The sequence below is a fragment of the Lutjanus erythropterus genome, chromosome 8 (assembly GCF_056507025.1).
Source record: "Lutjanus erythropterus isolate fLutEry1 chromosome 8, fLutEry1.hap2, whole genome shotgun sequence".
In the NCBI taxonomy this organism is placed as follows: domain Eukaryota; kingdom Metazoa; phylum Chordata; class Actinopteri; order Lutjaniformes; family Lutjanidae; genus Lutjanus; species Lutjanus erythropterus.
In genome coordinates this window covers 37,665,853-37,682,079 of record NC_139324.1, presented here as the reverse complement: position 1 = coordinate 37,682,079, position 16,227 = coordinate 37,665,853, and the positions used below count along the sequence as shown (strand labels likewise).

The following is a 16,227-nucleotide window of genomic DNA, read 5'->3' as shown; positions in this document are numbered from 1 at the left end:
AAGAAAGTTTGGGTGACATGATCATGGGAAGTTTGAGCAACTGGCTGTTTGCTTTAAGTAAGATGATAATGTTTTTGAATCTTTTTTGAATATGAGAGAAATTAAGGCTCTTTCAGTTCTTGACATTCATGTTTATGTGAAGGTTTTCAGTGTTGAAAACTCCAATAATTGTCTACAGACAGATCTATTGTTTTGATCCATTGAACTATGTTTTGACTCTGTTTTGAGGCCACCTGTACCTAGTCCCATTTATTATTGTTATGAATTTAATTTCAACAATAGAACAAAGGACTATCTGGGGTGGGGCGGGGGGCTGATTTTTGTCTTTTGTTTTTGTTTTTTCTTCATTTTTATTTTTTCCTTGTTTGTTATGTTTGGAATAGGGGGTAGGGAGGTGGTGGTGGTGGTGATGGGATTGTGATATTCTTGTAATTGTAACAAAAAAAAAAAAAAATCAATAAAATTGTATTGGAAGAAAAGAACTTCAGTGTCTGTTTCTGAAATTTCAGAACAGATTTTTCTGTGTTGCATTAAGTTGTCTTTGGTTTGCAAGAAGCAACCGAAACATCTGCTTGGTTTCCTGTAAACTGTGAGTTGAAATACTTTCATGCAGGCAACAATAATTCAACACCATCAAAATATATTTAAATAATTATTTCATATTTGATGTTCTATTAATTCACCCATTATTAAAGGGATCTATAATAGTTTCGTTAATTAAACAAATCATTTACTAGTGCTTCATAGATCAGTCATAAGCAGACATGTTTAGGTACTATTTTTCTTCTCGATACGATACATGAATTTTGTGTATTGGCCAAGTACTTATCTGATTGCAGTATGTTTAAAAATGTTTTTATATAGCTTTATACTACTGACCCTCAATAGATGTGATATGATTACTATTGCTATTGTATGACTTGGCTCATGTAAAAAAAACAAAAAAACACCTGATGTATCGGGACGCTGCTGAGTATCAGGGTCACTTTTACGGGCTAATAAACTGTGTGATATTTGATCAGTACACAGACTTGTGTACTCGTGGACACCTGATCCACAATTTTAGGCTTGGATTTTAGTAAGGGGTCATTTTTCATAACCTTGACAACCAAAACATTGGTCATACTATTGGTTATTAGTAATATTCTGTTTTGGAATACATCCAGTATTTCAAAAAAAAAAAAAAAAAAAATGTTAGCAAGTTACAGACTTCAGTAGAATTATTTCAAATGCAAACAATGAATAATGAAAATACTTGTAAAGTAAAAACAGTAATGATCATTTAAAGTGAAAATCAAAGAGATGGAAATCAAATGATGGAATTAAAAAAAATGAAATAAAGTGAAGTGACACATGATAAAAACGAGGGCTGTTCCCATACCAAAACTGGAAATGCATCAGAGACAGTTTAAAATACTGGATCAGGCAGCACTGAGTGCACAAGTCCATTAAAATGTAATTTATTAGTCCCGAAACCAGATGCTGCTGGGAAAGAACCCAGTAAAGTTGAGTCAGACCATACAACAATCATGTCCACACAGCTTTAGTAGGATTCAGCTGTTAAAAAATATATAATTATCTATCTAATTATCTAAAAGCACTTGTTTTGGATTGGTAATCTGTATTGCTCCATACACAAAGTTCAGGAATTGGAATCAGGAAAAAAAATTATATTGGAACAAATAAAAACGTATTTTTCATTCAAAATCTCAAAAGATAAAAAGAGTTTTTTCTTTATCTGTAAAAACTGAGTAACAAAAAGTAGTGAGGGATGTTTTTACCTCCCACCAAATCTGTTAAGTATTTATCACTGATGTTTAAATTTTAGTAGCTTTTTAAATTTACTTTTCTCTCTTTTTACAGTGTGTGATCAAAACTAGACAGAAAGTAATAAAGTAAATTTACACAGAAAGATGAATAAAGATTAAAAACAGTTTAGCAGAGTACCTGAGGCACGTTTATGGAGATCAGGACGTTTCACCGCCGGTGCTGCTGCTGAGACTGTGGGACCACGAGAAAAACTCTGAGAGGAAACACAGCTGAGAGGGAGACAGAGAGGGAGGGAGGGGTAGTAAAAATAGATGTGGTTTCCAGTCGGATTATCAAACTGCTGAATGACAGAGAGACATCTGCCTTCCATAAACAAACACTCCCCTCTCTCTCTATTTTAATGACAGTGTGTAAATATATCTGCACATGAAGCAGAACATAATGAAGATATAACAATCAAAGAAAAAGACCGTGCCATTAATTAACTATCAAATCATGAAGTAATCAATCAAATATTGTACTTAAATACAGTATATGTAATTTTTCTTGTACATTACTGGAGTTATTTCATTCACCACATATTCACACGGCGGCCATTTTCCTCTGATGTCACAACTCAGGGTGGGAAGCTCAAATGTCTGCTGATGTGTTTCAGGTTGCATGTTGTATAATGGCAGGGAATCTGACAAATCATTATCATTTCATCACTTCCTGGTCAATTAGCAACTGAAAAGACAATCTAAGGAGACATATTTCAAGCTAAAACAAGATGTCTGATAACACATTAGCCACCGTGAGACAGCAGCTAACGTTAGCATTCAAACACTTCCTAGCTAACATTCCTGACATTATGAACACACAAAACATATACAGTTAAAATGCTTGTAAATTTTGTGTTGGATGTAACGTTATTCAGTGAGCTTAACTTCACACATTCCTGACTTAACCAGAACAATTTTAATGTTAGCCTACATGGCAAGCTTGATTACAACCAGTGTCTTTTACTTACATGTTTAGCGTTAAATAAATGTGTCCAGTTTGTTTGGTGATATTTCAGAATTAATTTATGTTTTTCCTATTTTATCATGTAACACCATCAAATGATAACGTTAGCTTGAATGTGGCTGTATGTTAATATGTAACTTCAAATAACATTGCTCTTTATTTTAAAGTTCCCATGAAGACAAAATCAATAATAAATGTTTTTATCACATATTTACTGCACTACCCCTCACCTATACACCAATATCTGGCCCAGCAATGACAGAAACTGCTGTACTATAGGACAATTTTATAACTTAATTCACCGATTTGTGTGACACTGACTCATAATTTATGGAGAAGGTATTTTCTGTTTTGACCTCTAAAGTCCTCTGGCTTCTCAGCTTCAACTCTCGGTCATTTTATTGCAGGGCTTTACAGATAAACATGTCTTGACTTGACTTGTTGCTGAAGAAGCTCACTGTAACTGTTAGCTGCCGTTAACTGGAAACAGAACTGGGATCAGAGGCCTCCCAGTAAACATAACTGGTCACTGTGATGAACTCAACCTCTGAGACCAACAAGGAACAGTACAGTACAGAGGTTGTTTACAGAGTCTCTTGATGGAAAGATAGCTAACTTACCTCGGTAACAGGTAAAGCTAAGTGTAACGTCCAAGCTTGGTGAGACCCCACCCCGAAGAGCCAACGGTCGCCTAGACTGGGAATCAAACTCTCTTCAAGTGCATGCAGCTGCAGTATCCATTCAGGTAAAGGGCCAGGCCCACTAGCGAGCGGTCATGAAGCCATTTTTGTGTGTTAACATCAGTTAGCCGTGAGGCCCCAGGGTAGCAGGAGCCAGACCCAGCAAGAAAACCACCTCGGTAGTGTAACCTGTCATCAAAACGGCTTCTGTGAATCTCTGAAGGTGTTTTGATCCTGGTAAACACCGTTTAGCTGTAATTCAAGAAAATTTTTGCAACCAGGTCACCACCATTTTCTCCTGCTTATATGGTGCAATAAATATCAGCATTAATACCTTTAAAAAATAAGTCAAAAAACAGCTCTCAAAAATCTTTATTCAGCATATTTTAAAACAACTCCATTACATAATACATAACATAATGAAAAGTAGAAATAAAAAGGCAGAGTGGTGGATAATAAGCTTCACTTTTAAAAACAACCCCACCAAATTAAAACTCTCCTGTTTAAACACGATGGCACCACTTTTGTGCTGTACTTGACCTTTGACCTCTGTCCTTTTAAGAATCCCCTCTGCTCCAAAGTAAAATACTGTGGTCACCAGGCTGTCTTGGGATTTGCTTTATAAAGACCGTAATCTTCTTTCTTGAAGAAGGCCACTTCTGTTTCATTTGCTGAAACAAGAAAGACAAAAATGTTAGTGATTAAACTTAACTTCCAGCAGCAGTTCATTAAGATTACACTCTCTGGTCAGCAAATCCAGCAACTAACTGGGCAAGTGATTTAAAATAGTGAAACTCTTAAGCTATTTTGTTAAGTGATTAATTGTTAAAGTTATGTTTCATGTAAAAAAGCAGAAAATGCTGTTTTCAGCTTTTCAAATATGAAAATTGCTGCCTTTCTCTGTTTATCTCATTAAACTGAATATCTTTTGATTTTAGACAAAACAAGACATTTTCAGACCATCTTGGACTTAGAAAATAGTAAAAAATGTAATGAAAAATGAACTTTAGTCTTTGTTATTTGATAACTGCTAATAAATGAAACAATGTGTACAGGGGCAAGTAATTTGATTTATAAGGCTGCAGCAGTACAGTGTGGTATGAAAATTGACAGTCATCGTACCATGTACATTTCAGGGTTGTTCTGATTCGATCTGGATCGATATATTGATTTTGTATTCAATGATCCAATACTACTGATGCAAAGTCAAAATATGTATCTATATCATCATCTTTAAGATGCACCTTCGTTTTGTAAATTACATGGTAGGTCTGCATCATAAATGTCTGGAATTGTTAAATTATAAAAAAAAAATCATAATTTTGCTGCTTTTTGTGAGTTGACATGAATGTAACTGAATATGTTAAATGGACATGTACCATCTGATATTGATCACAGCCCCCTGAATTATACTAATTCTCAATATAATATTGTATCATGATGAAGCTTGTGATTTAGATCCCTTGAAAATAGTACAACTGAACTGATATTTATATTTTTAGATGATTTAGATCCACAGACACAATAAAACTGATTCTGAATAAAGACAGGTTTCAGTGAATGCTTAATGTCAGCAATGTCAGTCTCTTACCGACACCAGCAGCTCTCAGGGTTTGGCCATTTTGTAGAATAAGCATTTCATCATCCTCTAAACTCATCACCAACTCATTAGTCTGCCAAAAAAGAAAGAAAAAGTTTAATGTCAACTGTCCCCAGCAACATGCTTCTGTGAAGTACAACCACAGCGAGACACTTTTCAGTCCGAGTGCTGCTGAGCTTTAGCTGCTGGTGAACACTTGGCCTTCAGACACACACCAGGCCTCTGGCCCAGCTGTAAAACATCAACATCAGATAGATACCTTTGCGCCGTGTGCTTGGTGGATAATCTTCATTGTGTCTGAAAATAAAAGAACAAAATCAGATGCAGAGCATGTCAGCTGCCACAGAATGAACACGACATCATTACAGGCTGGTTAAGATCTTTCTGGTTGGTGGTTTAAGTACATTTTTTTTAATTGTATTTGATGGTATTATTTTGAGCTCTGATTGATGGTGAACTGGTTTATATTGACACTACAAAATATTTATAATTAAAATATGTATAATAAATATATGAAATCATAATGAAAGGTTTTGTTTGTTGCTCCCACAGGATCTCACTCTGCAGATACATCATCTGATTTATGGTTCCTTTTTTCCTTTATAATCACACTTCACAATAAGGGACATTAGAAGAGCAGATGATATCGAAGCTTGTTTCACTGCTGTGAATCTCAGTGTTCACTGTGTCACAATTAATGTCAAAAGAAGAAAAACCACCACCCCTTCAATCAGCTCGAGTTTTTAAAGTTTTGCAGTTACACTGGGTGATCGGCACATTAGTGGGATATGAAGAGAACAACTGAGAAATACGGAAAGGTGCGTACTAGAAAAACATCATTTTGAGAACATTTTCACTTAAAACGAAGTAAAAGTAAGCTAATTTAAAAAATATCCTCCTCCAATCACATCACACTGTGAGTTGTACATCAATATCTTGTGTCAGCTAAAATATTTCATATCTAGACTTTTTGGAAGATTCATTTGTAAATTATTTTACTGTGACATACTACACAACAAGGTGTGTATTTATTACAACAATTCAGTGCTAGAGTATCACAGTATTACAGGAGACAGTGTGAACCGGGCGATATAGCAAGACTGTGAATACAAGTTAAATACACCTCTATACAAGTAATGTTAACTTCATAATTAAACTTTTAAGACCTGTCAGAATCATATTTAAACACATTTAACGACATTCAAGGCCTAAAATTCAGATTTTAAGGGCCTGTAGAAACCCTGTGTAAGGATGACTACTGTTGGTGCTTTGACAAAATATACGAATACAATGATTTTTTCATAAATAATCATCAGTAAAGTGGATTTAAAGACTAAGTGGTGAATAAAGGTGAATAATGGAAGAGCTAGAACAGTCTGATAAGTCAAGAAAATCACAGCATTTTATTTTAATAGAGTCTTTAAACCCAGGAAAAGAAAATGGACAATATCTAGTCTAACATCATGATATTGATATCATATCAATACGTTGTCCAGCCCCTGGGTGCTATAGAGCTGCGGCTCTGCTGTGGGTTTTACTCACCGCTAGATGTCACTGTGTTGCTGAGTTTGAAGCCTCAAAGCTTCATGAGGCAGAATCCACTCATCACTGAATATTAGTGGAAGAAATAAACTGATTCATCACAGTAACTCTAATGCAATCCACGTCAGACATACATACCATAAGAATATTTCTTGAAAGGAGGAGGAAGTCCTGCTCTCTTTGCAATATCTGGAAGAAAATGCAGGACTTATGATGACTTTAGCATGTAGATTCTATCATTAACAACATATGATATTCACATACATACGTCAGCCTGTGGACTGCAAAGGAAACGTAAACTTTTAATTTACTTGAGGGTATGAGGTCAGAAAATGCTAAGACAACCGATACGTACAATAAATGACTTGAAGCAACGTCTTCTGTACTTTTTTTTTCTTCACGTCTCAGACAGTTGCTAACAGCGGCTAATTACTCCGGTTTTATAACATGGCACAGCCTGTCTTCATTCTCACTCACCGTCTCTGACAAACTGTATGAAGTCCTCCACCGTCTGGTCCAAACTGACTCCGTGAAACACCACCGGTTTGAAGTTTCTGTGCTCGAAGGATCTCACCAGACGGACAGTGACCACAGCTCCATCCGCCATGTTGTCCCCCCCGCGGTCCGTCCCGCCGATTAAAGTGCCTTCAAACGGCGCTTTTCTGTAAACGCTGTCGTTGTCAAACAGGTAGCGTTACCGTGTTTTGCATGGGTGTGACAAGCACGTTTAGAAGCAGGATACCTGATCAGACATGAACAGTCGAGAGCGTTCGACTAGCGAGACAAAGTGAATCGATAACCGAGCGAGGTTCTTCTTCTACGCGTTTAAAGGCGGGAATGGCTGTTTACCGCCACCTACTGTTTCAGACAGCCAAGATTCTGCAAAAGTTAGGGCCACACAAATTAAACAGTATGGGGAAAAATTGTTTATCCTTTTTGACATATCCTCAATTGAACACGATATGAAGACAATACTGGCAACAAAAGACTAGGAGAGTAAAAAAAAAGAACCTGTTGGAATATTCTACAGGTAAACGAGTTGATTAAAATTGTTTTTTTTTAAAAAAAAAGCTCAAAAGGATAGACACGAACACATCTGCATAAAGTAGAAAACAGCTGAAAACAACAACACAAATAGAGGAAATAAATAAATTTATTTAAAAAAGAAAAACTTCCTGTTGTTACTAAAGTGTTGTGTTACATCAAAGTGCAATATAGGACAAAAGGTAAGTTAACAAACATATTGTTGCTGTCGGACACAAATGATTTTAGACATACAAAGTTTCTGCCAGACAGTGAAGATATACAGACACACCCAAACATATGCATATACTGTACATATCCATGTACACACACTTTCATACACAATTATTTCTCCAGTTATACAGGCAAAACATAATATATTAATGTCCCTTTAATAAACTTTTATAATTTTACAAAGTTGTGTTTAACTGCAGCCTGATTCAGAAGATCCTCCTGTTCTTTATTCTTATTAATAGTTTTTTAATTGAGAACACACTTATACTTCAAAAAAACAATGTGAAATGTTCAGTCTTTCATTGCTGTGTTTCTGTAGCTAGAAATGTATGTTTTCCCCATTATAATAATGTTATAATGATGTTCAGGTCTTTTCTTACATTGATCATCCCTTAACTGGTTAAAGGGGAACTACAGAAATTTCAGTTGTAAACAAGACAGGATAAACCTGACTCCTCTTCCTCCTCACAAAATCTATATAAGTCACACTGGCGGTGAATGCCTGTTAATGCATGTTCCCAGTTGGTAAATAACTGTAAATCAGTTTTAGTTGTAAAATTCAACTGTAGTTGTGTGAATGCATGTAAATACTTGCCCATATTTCTCTCACAAATCCTCCCACTTTGACTGAATATCAGCACATCAGATAATTTATTGAGATAAATGTATAACTGATATATTTGTTGTATCCCTACTGTATGGACATTATGCCACTATGCCATGCAGCGACACAAAATGAATCGTTTTTTCAAAAGTAAAATGATGTGGGAGGCAACCCTAATCCAGTAAAAACTCCAAAGTGTGGTGGAAATTTGACCCTGAATACATTTTCTCACTAATTTGGGAAGGTGGTCCTCAGAATTTTGTAACAATCAGAGGTGGGCCTTGAGTTACAAAAGGCTGAGACCCCAGCATTATTTTACACTTATCTAAGACCATCACAAGACATGATTTCACCCACCACTGTTCCTGAGATCACTGTAGCATAATAGTGTGCTCACACTAAAAGCGTAGCAAATTTTTCATGTGGCACAATTACATACAAAGTCAAACAAAGATGCAAATATGCATCATCGTATGAGTTTAAAATATTCAACTAGAGTGAAGAATGTGCTCTCTAGGAATCTCTGTTTTTAAAATTTGGCTTCTGTGTCGCTGTTTGTACTTTCAGGTATCTGCTTTATTTTACTGTTTTATGTTCATGCTCAGCTGGAGTTGTGTTAAGTGACTGCTGATGAAAACTGACAACTGATTTAGGTCCGTCATAATAAAATATTTTAAATACCAAAGTGATGGGGGACTTTTATTGTGAAGAATGTATAAGAAGTTAAGTGTTTATCTACCATCTGACAGCTGCTCGACTTGAACTAAGGTCTCCTCTTCTGTTAAAAGACACCTTTCAGGAGGCTAGCCCTGCTTTAATGGACATTTAAATCCCTGCCGTGTTGGACAGACGAGTTAAGTCAAACTAAGTCAAGCCAAGTAGTGCATTTGCATGGAAAAGGTTAAGTACTATCATTTAGTTCAAAAGCTGAACAGATTACGGACAGCACACACTTTGTGGCAGCCTACTTGTTCCACCGCTCCTCCACTGTGATTGGACAGCAGGGTAAAAAGTTACGTTCCCATTGGAAACAATTACAAAACATTTTGATGGATACAGCCTTTAAATGTGGTCAAACTTGCAAGAGTAACACAAAGCAAAAATTCACTTTGCTTTCTGTGTGAACACACCAAGGCACAATTTGTATTCATGACAGTGGTGTAAAAGTGAACTGTGAAAATGTAGAGCTTTAAAAATTATCAGAGACAAATTACGGCTGCATCAGGATCATGGACAGTTTAGATCACAGCTCTACTCTCTGTCTCTGTGTCTTTTATTCTAGTCGGTGTAAAGGAGAAAAGCGTTAGTTATGAAGTAATGTCCAGCTGTAGTGTCTCAAAGCACAGAGGATGTGACAGTTTAGACTCTCACAGAGAGAAAAGTCACCTCAGGTTCGTCTAGATTTCTTTCCCTGACTATCCAGAACACTAGACGTCACCATAGATTTGAGGAGGATCCACTTCAGGAAGCTCCTGGTGATTTTGAGGCCGGTGTCCTCTGCTCTCCCAGCCCCTGCGGATCTTTGTCAGTCTTGACATCAGGCACGGCAGAGCCAAGATGATCCGTCCGACCAGGACGATGCAGGGCAGGATGAGGGACAGCAGGAACACCGGTGGTAGGTAATAAGGGTAGGCGCCAGGGAAGAAGGCAAAGTCCCAGCCGAAGAACAGAGTGTGCATGATGGAGAGAGTTAAAGCAGCGTAACCGAGTCCTGACTGCAGACACACAAAGAGAGACAAGAGAGTTCAAGGAGTTTAAGATGATAAAATATAAAAAAGAGAACTTAAATAAGAAAAAATGAGATTCGAGTTGTGACCAAAAGAACGAGACTGTGGATACAAGCAGCTGAAACTAGGTTCCTTTGCAGGTTGTCTGAGCTCAGCCTGAAGGTGTTCACACATGATCAGTGGTGAAACCGCTCTGTGCTCGCTGCACCAATGTTTTCCTATGAGGAGAGTGGCTGCACCCAGTTAGGCGGAGGACATATGGAAACATTTCTGTAATTACAATTAATGAAATGACAGGAGAGAAAATAATTAAAAACTATTTATCACGTTAATCTGCTAACCTGAACAAATGTAAACTCCCTCCAGGTGAGGGCATTTCCCACAGAGGGCAGAGAGGTAATAGCCAGCAGAGTGAGGACTCCGAGTCCCAGAATTCCGGAGGACAGGTAAAGGTCGGACCTCCACACCTGCTGTTCCACCCACGAGTTTTCGACGCCAGCTTTCACCTGAAACAAAAGCAATATCAGAGCCGAGGCCGTCTGACACTGTGTGTAAGTGTGTGGTCCTTAGTGTCCACCTGTCCAGCGCTCACCTGGCGGTACGCTGCGTTCAGCAGTGTGTAACCAGCAGCCCTCCTCAGTGTCAGACACATACTGTACACAGCGTGAAGTCCGGCACACAGGAAGCTCAGCAGGCCCAGCTGCTTCCTGCTACACAGCCACAAGTCCAGCCAACGAGGAAATCGCTTATATTTGGTTCCTCGTCCGAGCTGCAAGACCGCCGCCAGCAGACCTGAAGAAATGGGACACATCAGGCAATTTCATCCACCATGACTGACCTGAAGAGGCTTGTTTCTGCCTGAGGTAGGATGGAGGACAAATGCAAGTAATTAATTTAGAATCTTTCTAAGATTATAATAGCAATCTACATGTTTGTAGAAACTAAACAAAGGCTGAAACTGACACTTGATGTTGTCAGTTCAAAGGTCAGAGCCTGCAGGTTGAAGTGGAAGCTTATGAGAAGGTTCATGTTTCAGTATAGAGCTGATTAGATTACCCCCAGTGACTGGATTTAATTAAACCACTGTCGTGTTTAACTTTAGTGGATCATAATGTATCAGGCATGGAACTAATCTACAGATTCTCCACTTAAAGATGACATCAAACTTTTCAATGAAGGTCAGTTTTTGAGCCACAGCAAAGACCAAAACATGTCCTGCAACAGACGAGGTAAGCTGTACATGTGCACAAAAATATTAGACTGATGGGTCCAGAAATTGTTACGAGCAAATCCCAAATATAAAAAACACAATGTTCTCCACCAAAACTAACTGCACACTGAACTAAGCTAAAAATAAAAAATGCTGATATTGAGCTGGTATCATGTAGTCTGATTATTGTTCCCTGTTTGATACCTGGAAGATAGACCAGAGCCAGCGTAACCAAGGCGACCGCAGGCAGCGTCTCGTTCACTGTCTGCAGCGGCAGCTGGTAGAAGTTGTTCTCTCCCTTATCAAGGTAGGGCAGCAGTATGCGCCGCAGGAAGTTGTAACCGTAGAAGAAGAGGAAGATGAGAAAGGTGGCCAAGATGGGGCCTCCCCAGGAGGGGAACAGGAGGAGCGGGGCCTCCTCGATATCTCTGGACGCACACAGACCTCCCAGATCAACGGGGCTGAAGCCCAGACGACGGGCCAGCTGGAGCACCGCGGCTTTAGAGTTGGAGCAGTCGCTGCAGACCAGGACCTGGAGGAGCGAGAGGATGAAAAATTTTTAGGTACAAGAAATCAGTATCAAACATTACCACTTCAGAGTGAGTCATTACAACCCTAACATATACTATTTAGAATTGTTAAAGTTGTTAATATTCTTATCGTTTTGGGGTGTATATAGAATGGACATAGAAGAACAGATGAATAGAAGAAGAGTTGACAAAGCTGGGTAAGAAAAAACAAATGTATACTTCTTACTCTACAAACAAGTAGGATTTATTTTGTGTTGCTTGATTATTTGCTGTATTAGTTCATTGTTTGTTGAACTTTATTGATATTCTTTTTGTTTTTATCTTTTTTCATTTACTTCTATTGTTTTCTTTTTTCTTTTTTACATGTTCAAAATAAATCATTTTCATTAATTCATCAAACATATAACTGTTGTGATACTGACTTCATCCATAAAAATGTTCCCTGGTTGTGTCTTCACACCTTATCTGACCTCACCTGTGCCTCCACCTCACCTGCCTGCTTCCATCGTGAGCTCCAACCTGCAGCGCCCACGCAGAGATGACATTGAACGCCTTCACTACTCGGCTCTTTGGGAAAAGCTCGGCCAGCCTCTCTGCGTTGGACTGCTCCCCGCCGTTCAGGCTGGTGGCGTTGCTCACATCCACCAGCACCTTCCCGTCCAGCCGCTCCCTCAGCCCCACCAGGGTGGAGTAGTGTTCTGGGTAGACCGCGGCGAACACCACCCTCTCTGCGCTGTCCGCCGCCTCCCTCTGTGACCGCACCTCCACCCCGTCAGGAAACAGACCCCTGACGACACGGGTTGGATCGCGGCTGCCCACCACCACCCTGAAACCAGAGGCCACCAGCCGGATCGCCAGGGAGCGGGAGAAGTCTCCGGAGCCGATGATGCCGATCACGGGGCCTCCCAGGCACTGGGGCAGGGGCTCTGCGGCATCAGGGGCAGAACTGACCAACAAGGGCGTCTTCATGTCAGTTTGCATGACGGCTGTTGGAGGTCTGGACGTCTGTTAACAACTGATAAATTAAATAAAAGCTAGAATTACAGACTGTGGTATGTTTCAAAAATGTTCTGATACCAATTTTTCTTCCCAACACAGATTCTAATTCCTGAACTTCATGTATTGGATGATACTGAGTATCGATACAATACCAGTGAGTAAAAAAGACAAACAGACATATATTTTAACCAGCTGTATAGTATTAACCTTGTATGTCTGTGACATGGTTGCTATCAATACATGTTGGGCTGCATTGGACACATTTCCAGTACTGATATCAGAAAAAACACAGTATGTTGGTCCAGATATAACAAATTTGACAAGTGTTAGAACTCGCATGTGATTAAATTAACATTATTTTTTAATATTAGTATCATGGTTTGAGATACTGATAATGATTGTGATGATTATGATCATGATACGGGCCATCAGTTTGAAATTTTTCTCAATCGTAAAGCTACTAATCAATTTATAGGGGATTATAGGGTTGCAACTGACAATTATTTTCAGAACTGAATAGTTTTTAAAAAAAAAAAACACAAGAAAATGGTGAAAAATGTAAATCAGTGTTTCCCAAAGCCTAAGATGACGTCCTCAAATGTCTTGTTTTACTCTCCCACAGAAAAAAAAAATAAAAAAATCACATTTATGATGCTGAAATCTGAGATTTTTTTTCTTAAAAAATTACCAACATAGTTGCCAATTAAGTTAATAATCAATTAATAATCAATTGATCGTTGCGGCGCTATAATATTAAACATAAATGTAATAACTCTGTATTAGCGGGTCACAGATAGACTGACAGACAGACAGACTAAGGCTGGGCGATATAGATAAAATCAAATATCACAATATTTTTTTTACCTTACTATCAAGATAAGATAAAATAAGTTAAGACAAGAAAAGATGAGCAGCTCAAGGACTTAAAGTACTGGTAGAAAAAGAGTGATAAGTAAAATACATATAACATAAAAAATATAATAAAATATAAAAGAACAATAAAAATATCAAATATGAATTAAAAACTATACACACAACAAATATATATACTGTATATGTATATATATTACACAAACATGGATATATGTGTATAATTGTACAGGATAATCATACAAATGCTGTAATACACACATGATGTTTAGTATTAAACTAATAAAATGAACCATACATAATATTGCCCTGGAAAAGTGCACATCCCTACAATATGGTGACAGTAGTATAAGGATGACTATTGGTGTTTTCACAAATTAGATTTTTGATCAATACTCAGTAGTTATGTGAGAGAAGAGACAGAACAGTCTGGTAAGTTCAAAAAATTACATCACTTTACTGTAATGCAGCGTTTAAAACCAGGAAAAGACAAGACTTATGAATTGTAACAATATCTCAAATATAAGACAATATCTAGTCTCCAATCATGATATTGATATAATATTGATTAATTGCCCAGCACTAGTGAAGATCCTTCACTCCTTGGACACAACCTATTCCAAGTTCCCCCTCTGGGAGGCGCTACAGAGCTCTGGACACCAAAACAACCAGACACAAGGACAGTTTCTGTCCATGTAACATCACTCTGATGTACTGTCAAAAGGTAGTTCTTTTTTTTTTTTCTTTACATATTTTGGGCTCTAAATGGCTACAGTTTTTTTTTCAATCACTGACAAGCATCAATCAATACTGAAACTACTGTTTCAAAACCTTATCTGTACCAAACATCTCACTCAAACCACCAAAACACTTCCTACGTGTCTCAAAATAAACTCAACTCTCACTCGGAAAGTAAACACTTTCACTTATAACACACCGAGCAGCAGTCTGCGTGTCGTATAGACCAAACAATGTGCCGTGAGGTAAGTCTAGGTGTGCTGTGGGATTTTACAACAACCATATATTATTATTACTGTATCAGTTTACACACTCATTTCCTAATAAAGTAACACACACTGATGTTTGTGCAGTTGTCAGATGGAGGGAATTATTAAGGTGTGTGTCCCTTCCTCTTTTCAGTTCCATTACCTCAGTTTTAGTGTTGTGGTCTGTTTATTCGTTAATAAAGATTTCATAAGTAATATATTTTTGTTAAATTCGTGTTATAGAGGCTATTTTGCACAGATTTGTGTGAAAACTTTTGTTGTATCTTGAGCACAAACAAAAAGTCTGAAAATCATAAACTGTATGAAGACATGTATACATACTGAGTAAAACCAGACACTTCACATATATAAAGTAATCTATTACTATTAAGCATTCAACATTTAGTAATTTTTCACTATTTGTATTTGCTTACAACCACTTGAGACACTTAACTTCTAATGTATATAGATATATAAGATATATCATAGTTAAATATTTATTTTGACCTCTCCTCCTTTGGCTTTAATATCCTGGTTTCTATTTTGCTGAAACGCAACTTTAAAAAAAAAAACAAAAAAAAAAAAAAAACAGCTGATCAGTCAGACTGAATGTGAATGTGAACACATAGACCTGACCATCCCAAAGATATTCAGTTTACTGTCAGAGAGGACGAAAGAAACCAAAATATATTCACATTTAAGAGGCTAAAATCAGAGAATTTTCACTTTTTTCGTAAACACAATAATACAATAATAACGCATGTAAATCTCTCTCTCTGTTGAATAACAGTTACAATATTGTGAAAAAAATAAACAAACAAAAAACGTTTTCAACCTTATTATTGATATTGACGTTAAGTACCTGTTCACTTTGATTGCAGGATTAAACAGCACATCTAACGGTAAGTTCAGAGCAACAGTGGCGGAAAATGAAACTGAAAACTGCTGAGAAAACTGACCAGAAATCAAAATTCAACTCCGCTGTGACACAAATATTTCATACATTGATAAAGACAGGGGACCTTTGGACACAAAGCTAACACATGTTCTGACTTTAACGTGATCTAATTAATTTAACTCACCGTGTTCGGTCCGAGGATAATGTGAATATTGTTTTTAAAACGTTAAACTGAACCTGTTATAAGCTAACTTTCACCTCCTTGCTGTCCTTCTCCGTCCACAACACTTATTTAACTGAACTCTGCCTCTCGAGCACCTCAGAGGACAGAGGACCGTGCCGGTCACGTGAACGAAGTGCCCCGCCCCCTGCTGCCTTCAGGAACCCCGGATGGGCTCCGAATTTTAAGTTCTTTATGAATACGACTTTAAAACAATCTGCTAGTACTGGCAACTACAAAAATAGGGATTATAATCTTTTTTCCACTTTGTTTGATGATAAAAAAAAAAGTATAGTTATGAAAATTTCCTAAAGCCAAAACTTTTCTAG

At 37.6% G+C, this 16,227-nt stretch overlaps 2 protein-coding genes across 4 annotated transcripts; both read right to left on the bottom strand.

The window, feature by feature from the left end:
• Nucleotides 1-3,811: 3,811 nt before the first annotated feature.
• On the bottom strand, nt 3,812-7,409 carry c8h2orf76 (chromosome 8 C2orf76 homolog). 2 transcript variants are annotated; one of them, XM_084724160.1, is made up of 5 exons: nt 7,075-7,402; nt 6,736-6,786; nt 5,315-5,352; nt 5,047-5,128; nt 3,812-4,126 (listed from the first exon to the last, which is right to left on the bottom strand). In XM_084724160.1, exons 1-5 carry the CDS (start codon nt 7,202-7,204, stop codon nt 4,050-4,052), a joined length of 378 nt encoding a protein of 125 aa, XP_084580286.1. In that variant the 5' UTR covers nt 7,205-7,402; the 3' UTR covers nt 3,812-4,049. The 2 variants fall into 2 exon arrangements, with proteins under 2 accessions (XP_084580286.1, XP_084580287.1); XM_084724161.1 differs by lacking the exon at nt 6,736-6,786 and having other exon boundaries at nt 7,075-7,409.
• A 2,147-nt stretch (nt 7,410-9,556) lies between these two features.
• On the bottom strand, nt 9,557-15,439 carry steap3 (STEAP family member 3, metalloreductase). 2 transcript variants are annotated; one of them, XM_084725462.1, is made up of 6 exons: nt 15,412-15,439; nt 12,418-12,940; nt 11,600-11,927; nt 10,778-10,977; nt 10,527-10,691; nt 9,557-10,173 (listed from the first exon to the last, which is right to left on the bottom strand). In XM_084725462.1, exons 2-6 carry the CDS (start codon nt 12,904-12,906, stop codon nt 9,886-9,888), a joined length of 1,470 nt encoding a protein of 489 aa, XP_084581588.1. In that variant the 5' UTR covers nt 12,907-12,940; nt 15,412-15,439; the 3' UTR covers nt 9,557-9,885. The 2 variants fall into 2 exon arrangements, with proteins under 2 accessions (XP_084581588.1, XP_084581587.1); XM_084725461.1 differs by lacking the exon at nt 15,412-15,439 and adding an exon at nt 15,288-15,366.
• Nucleotides 15,440-16,227: the final 788 nt, after the last annotated feature.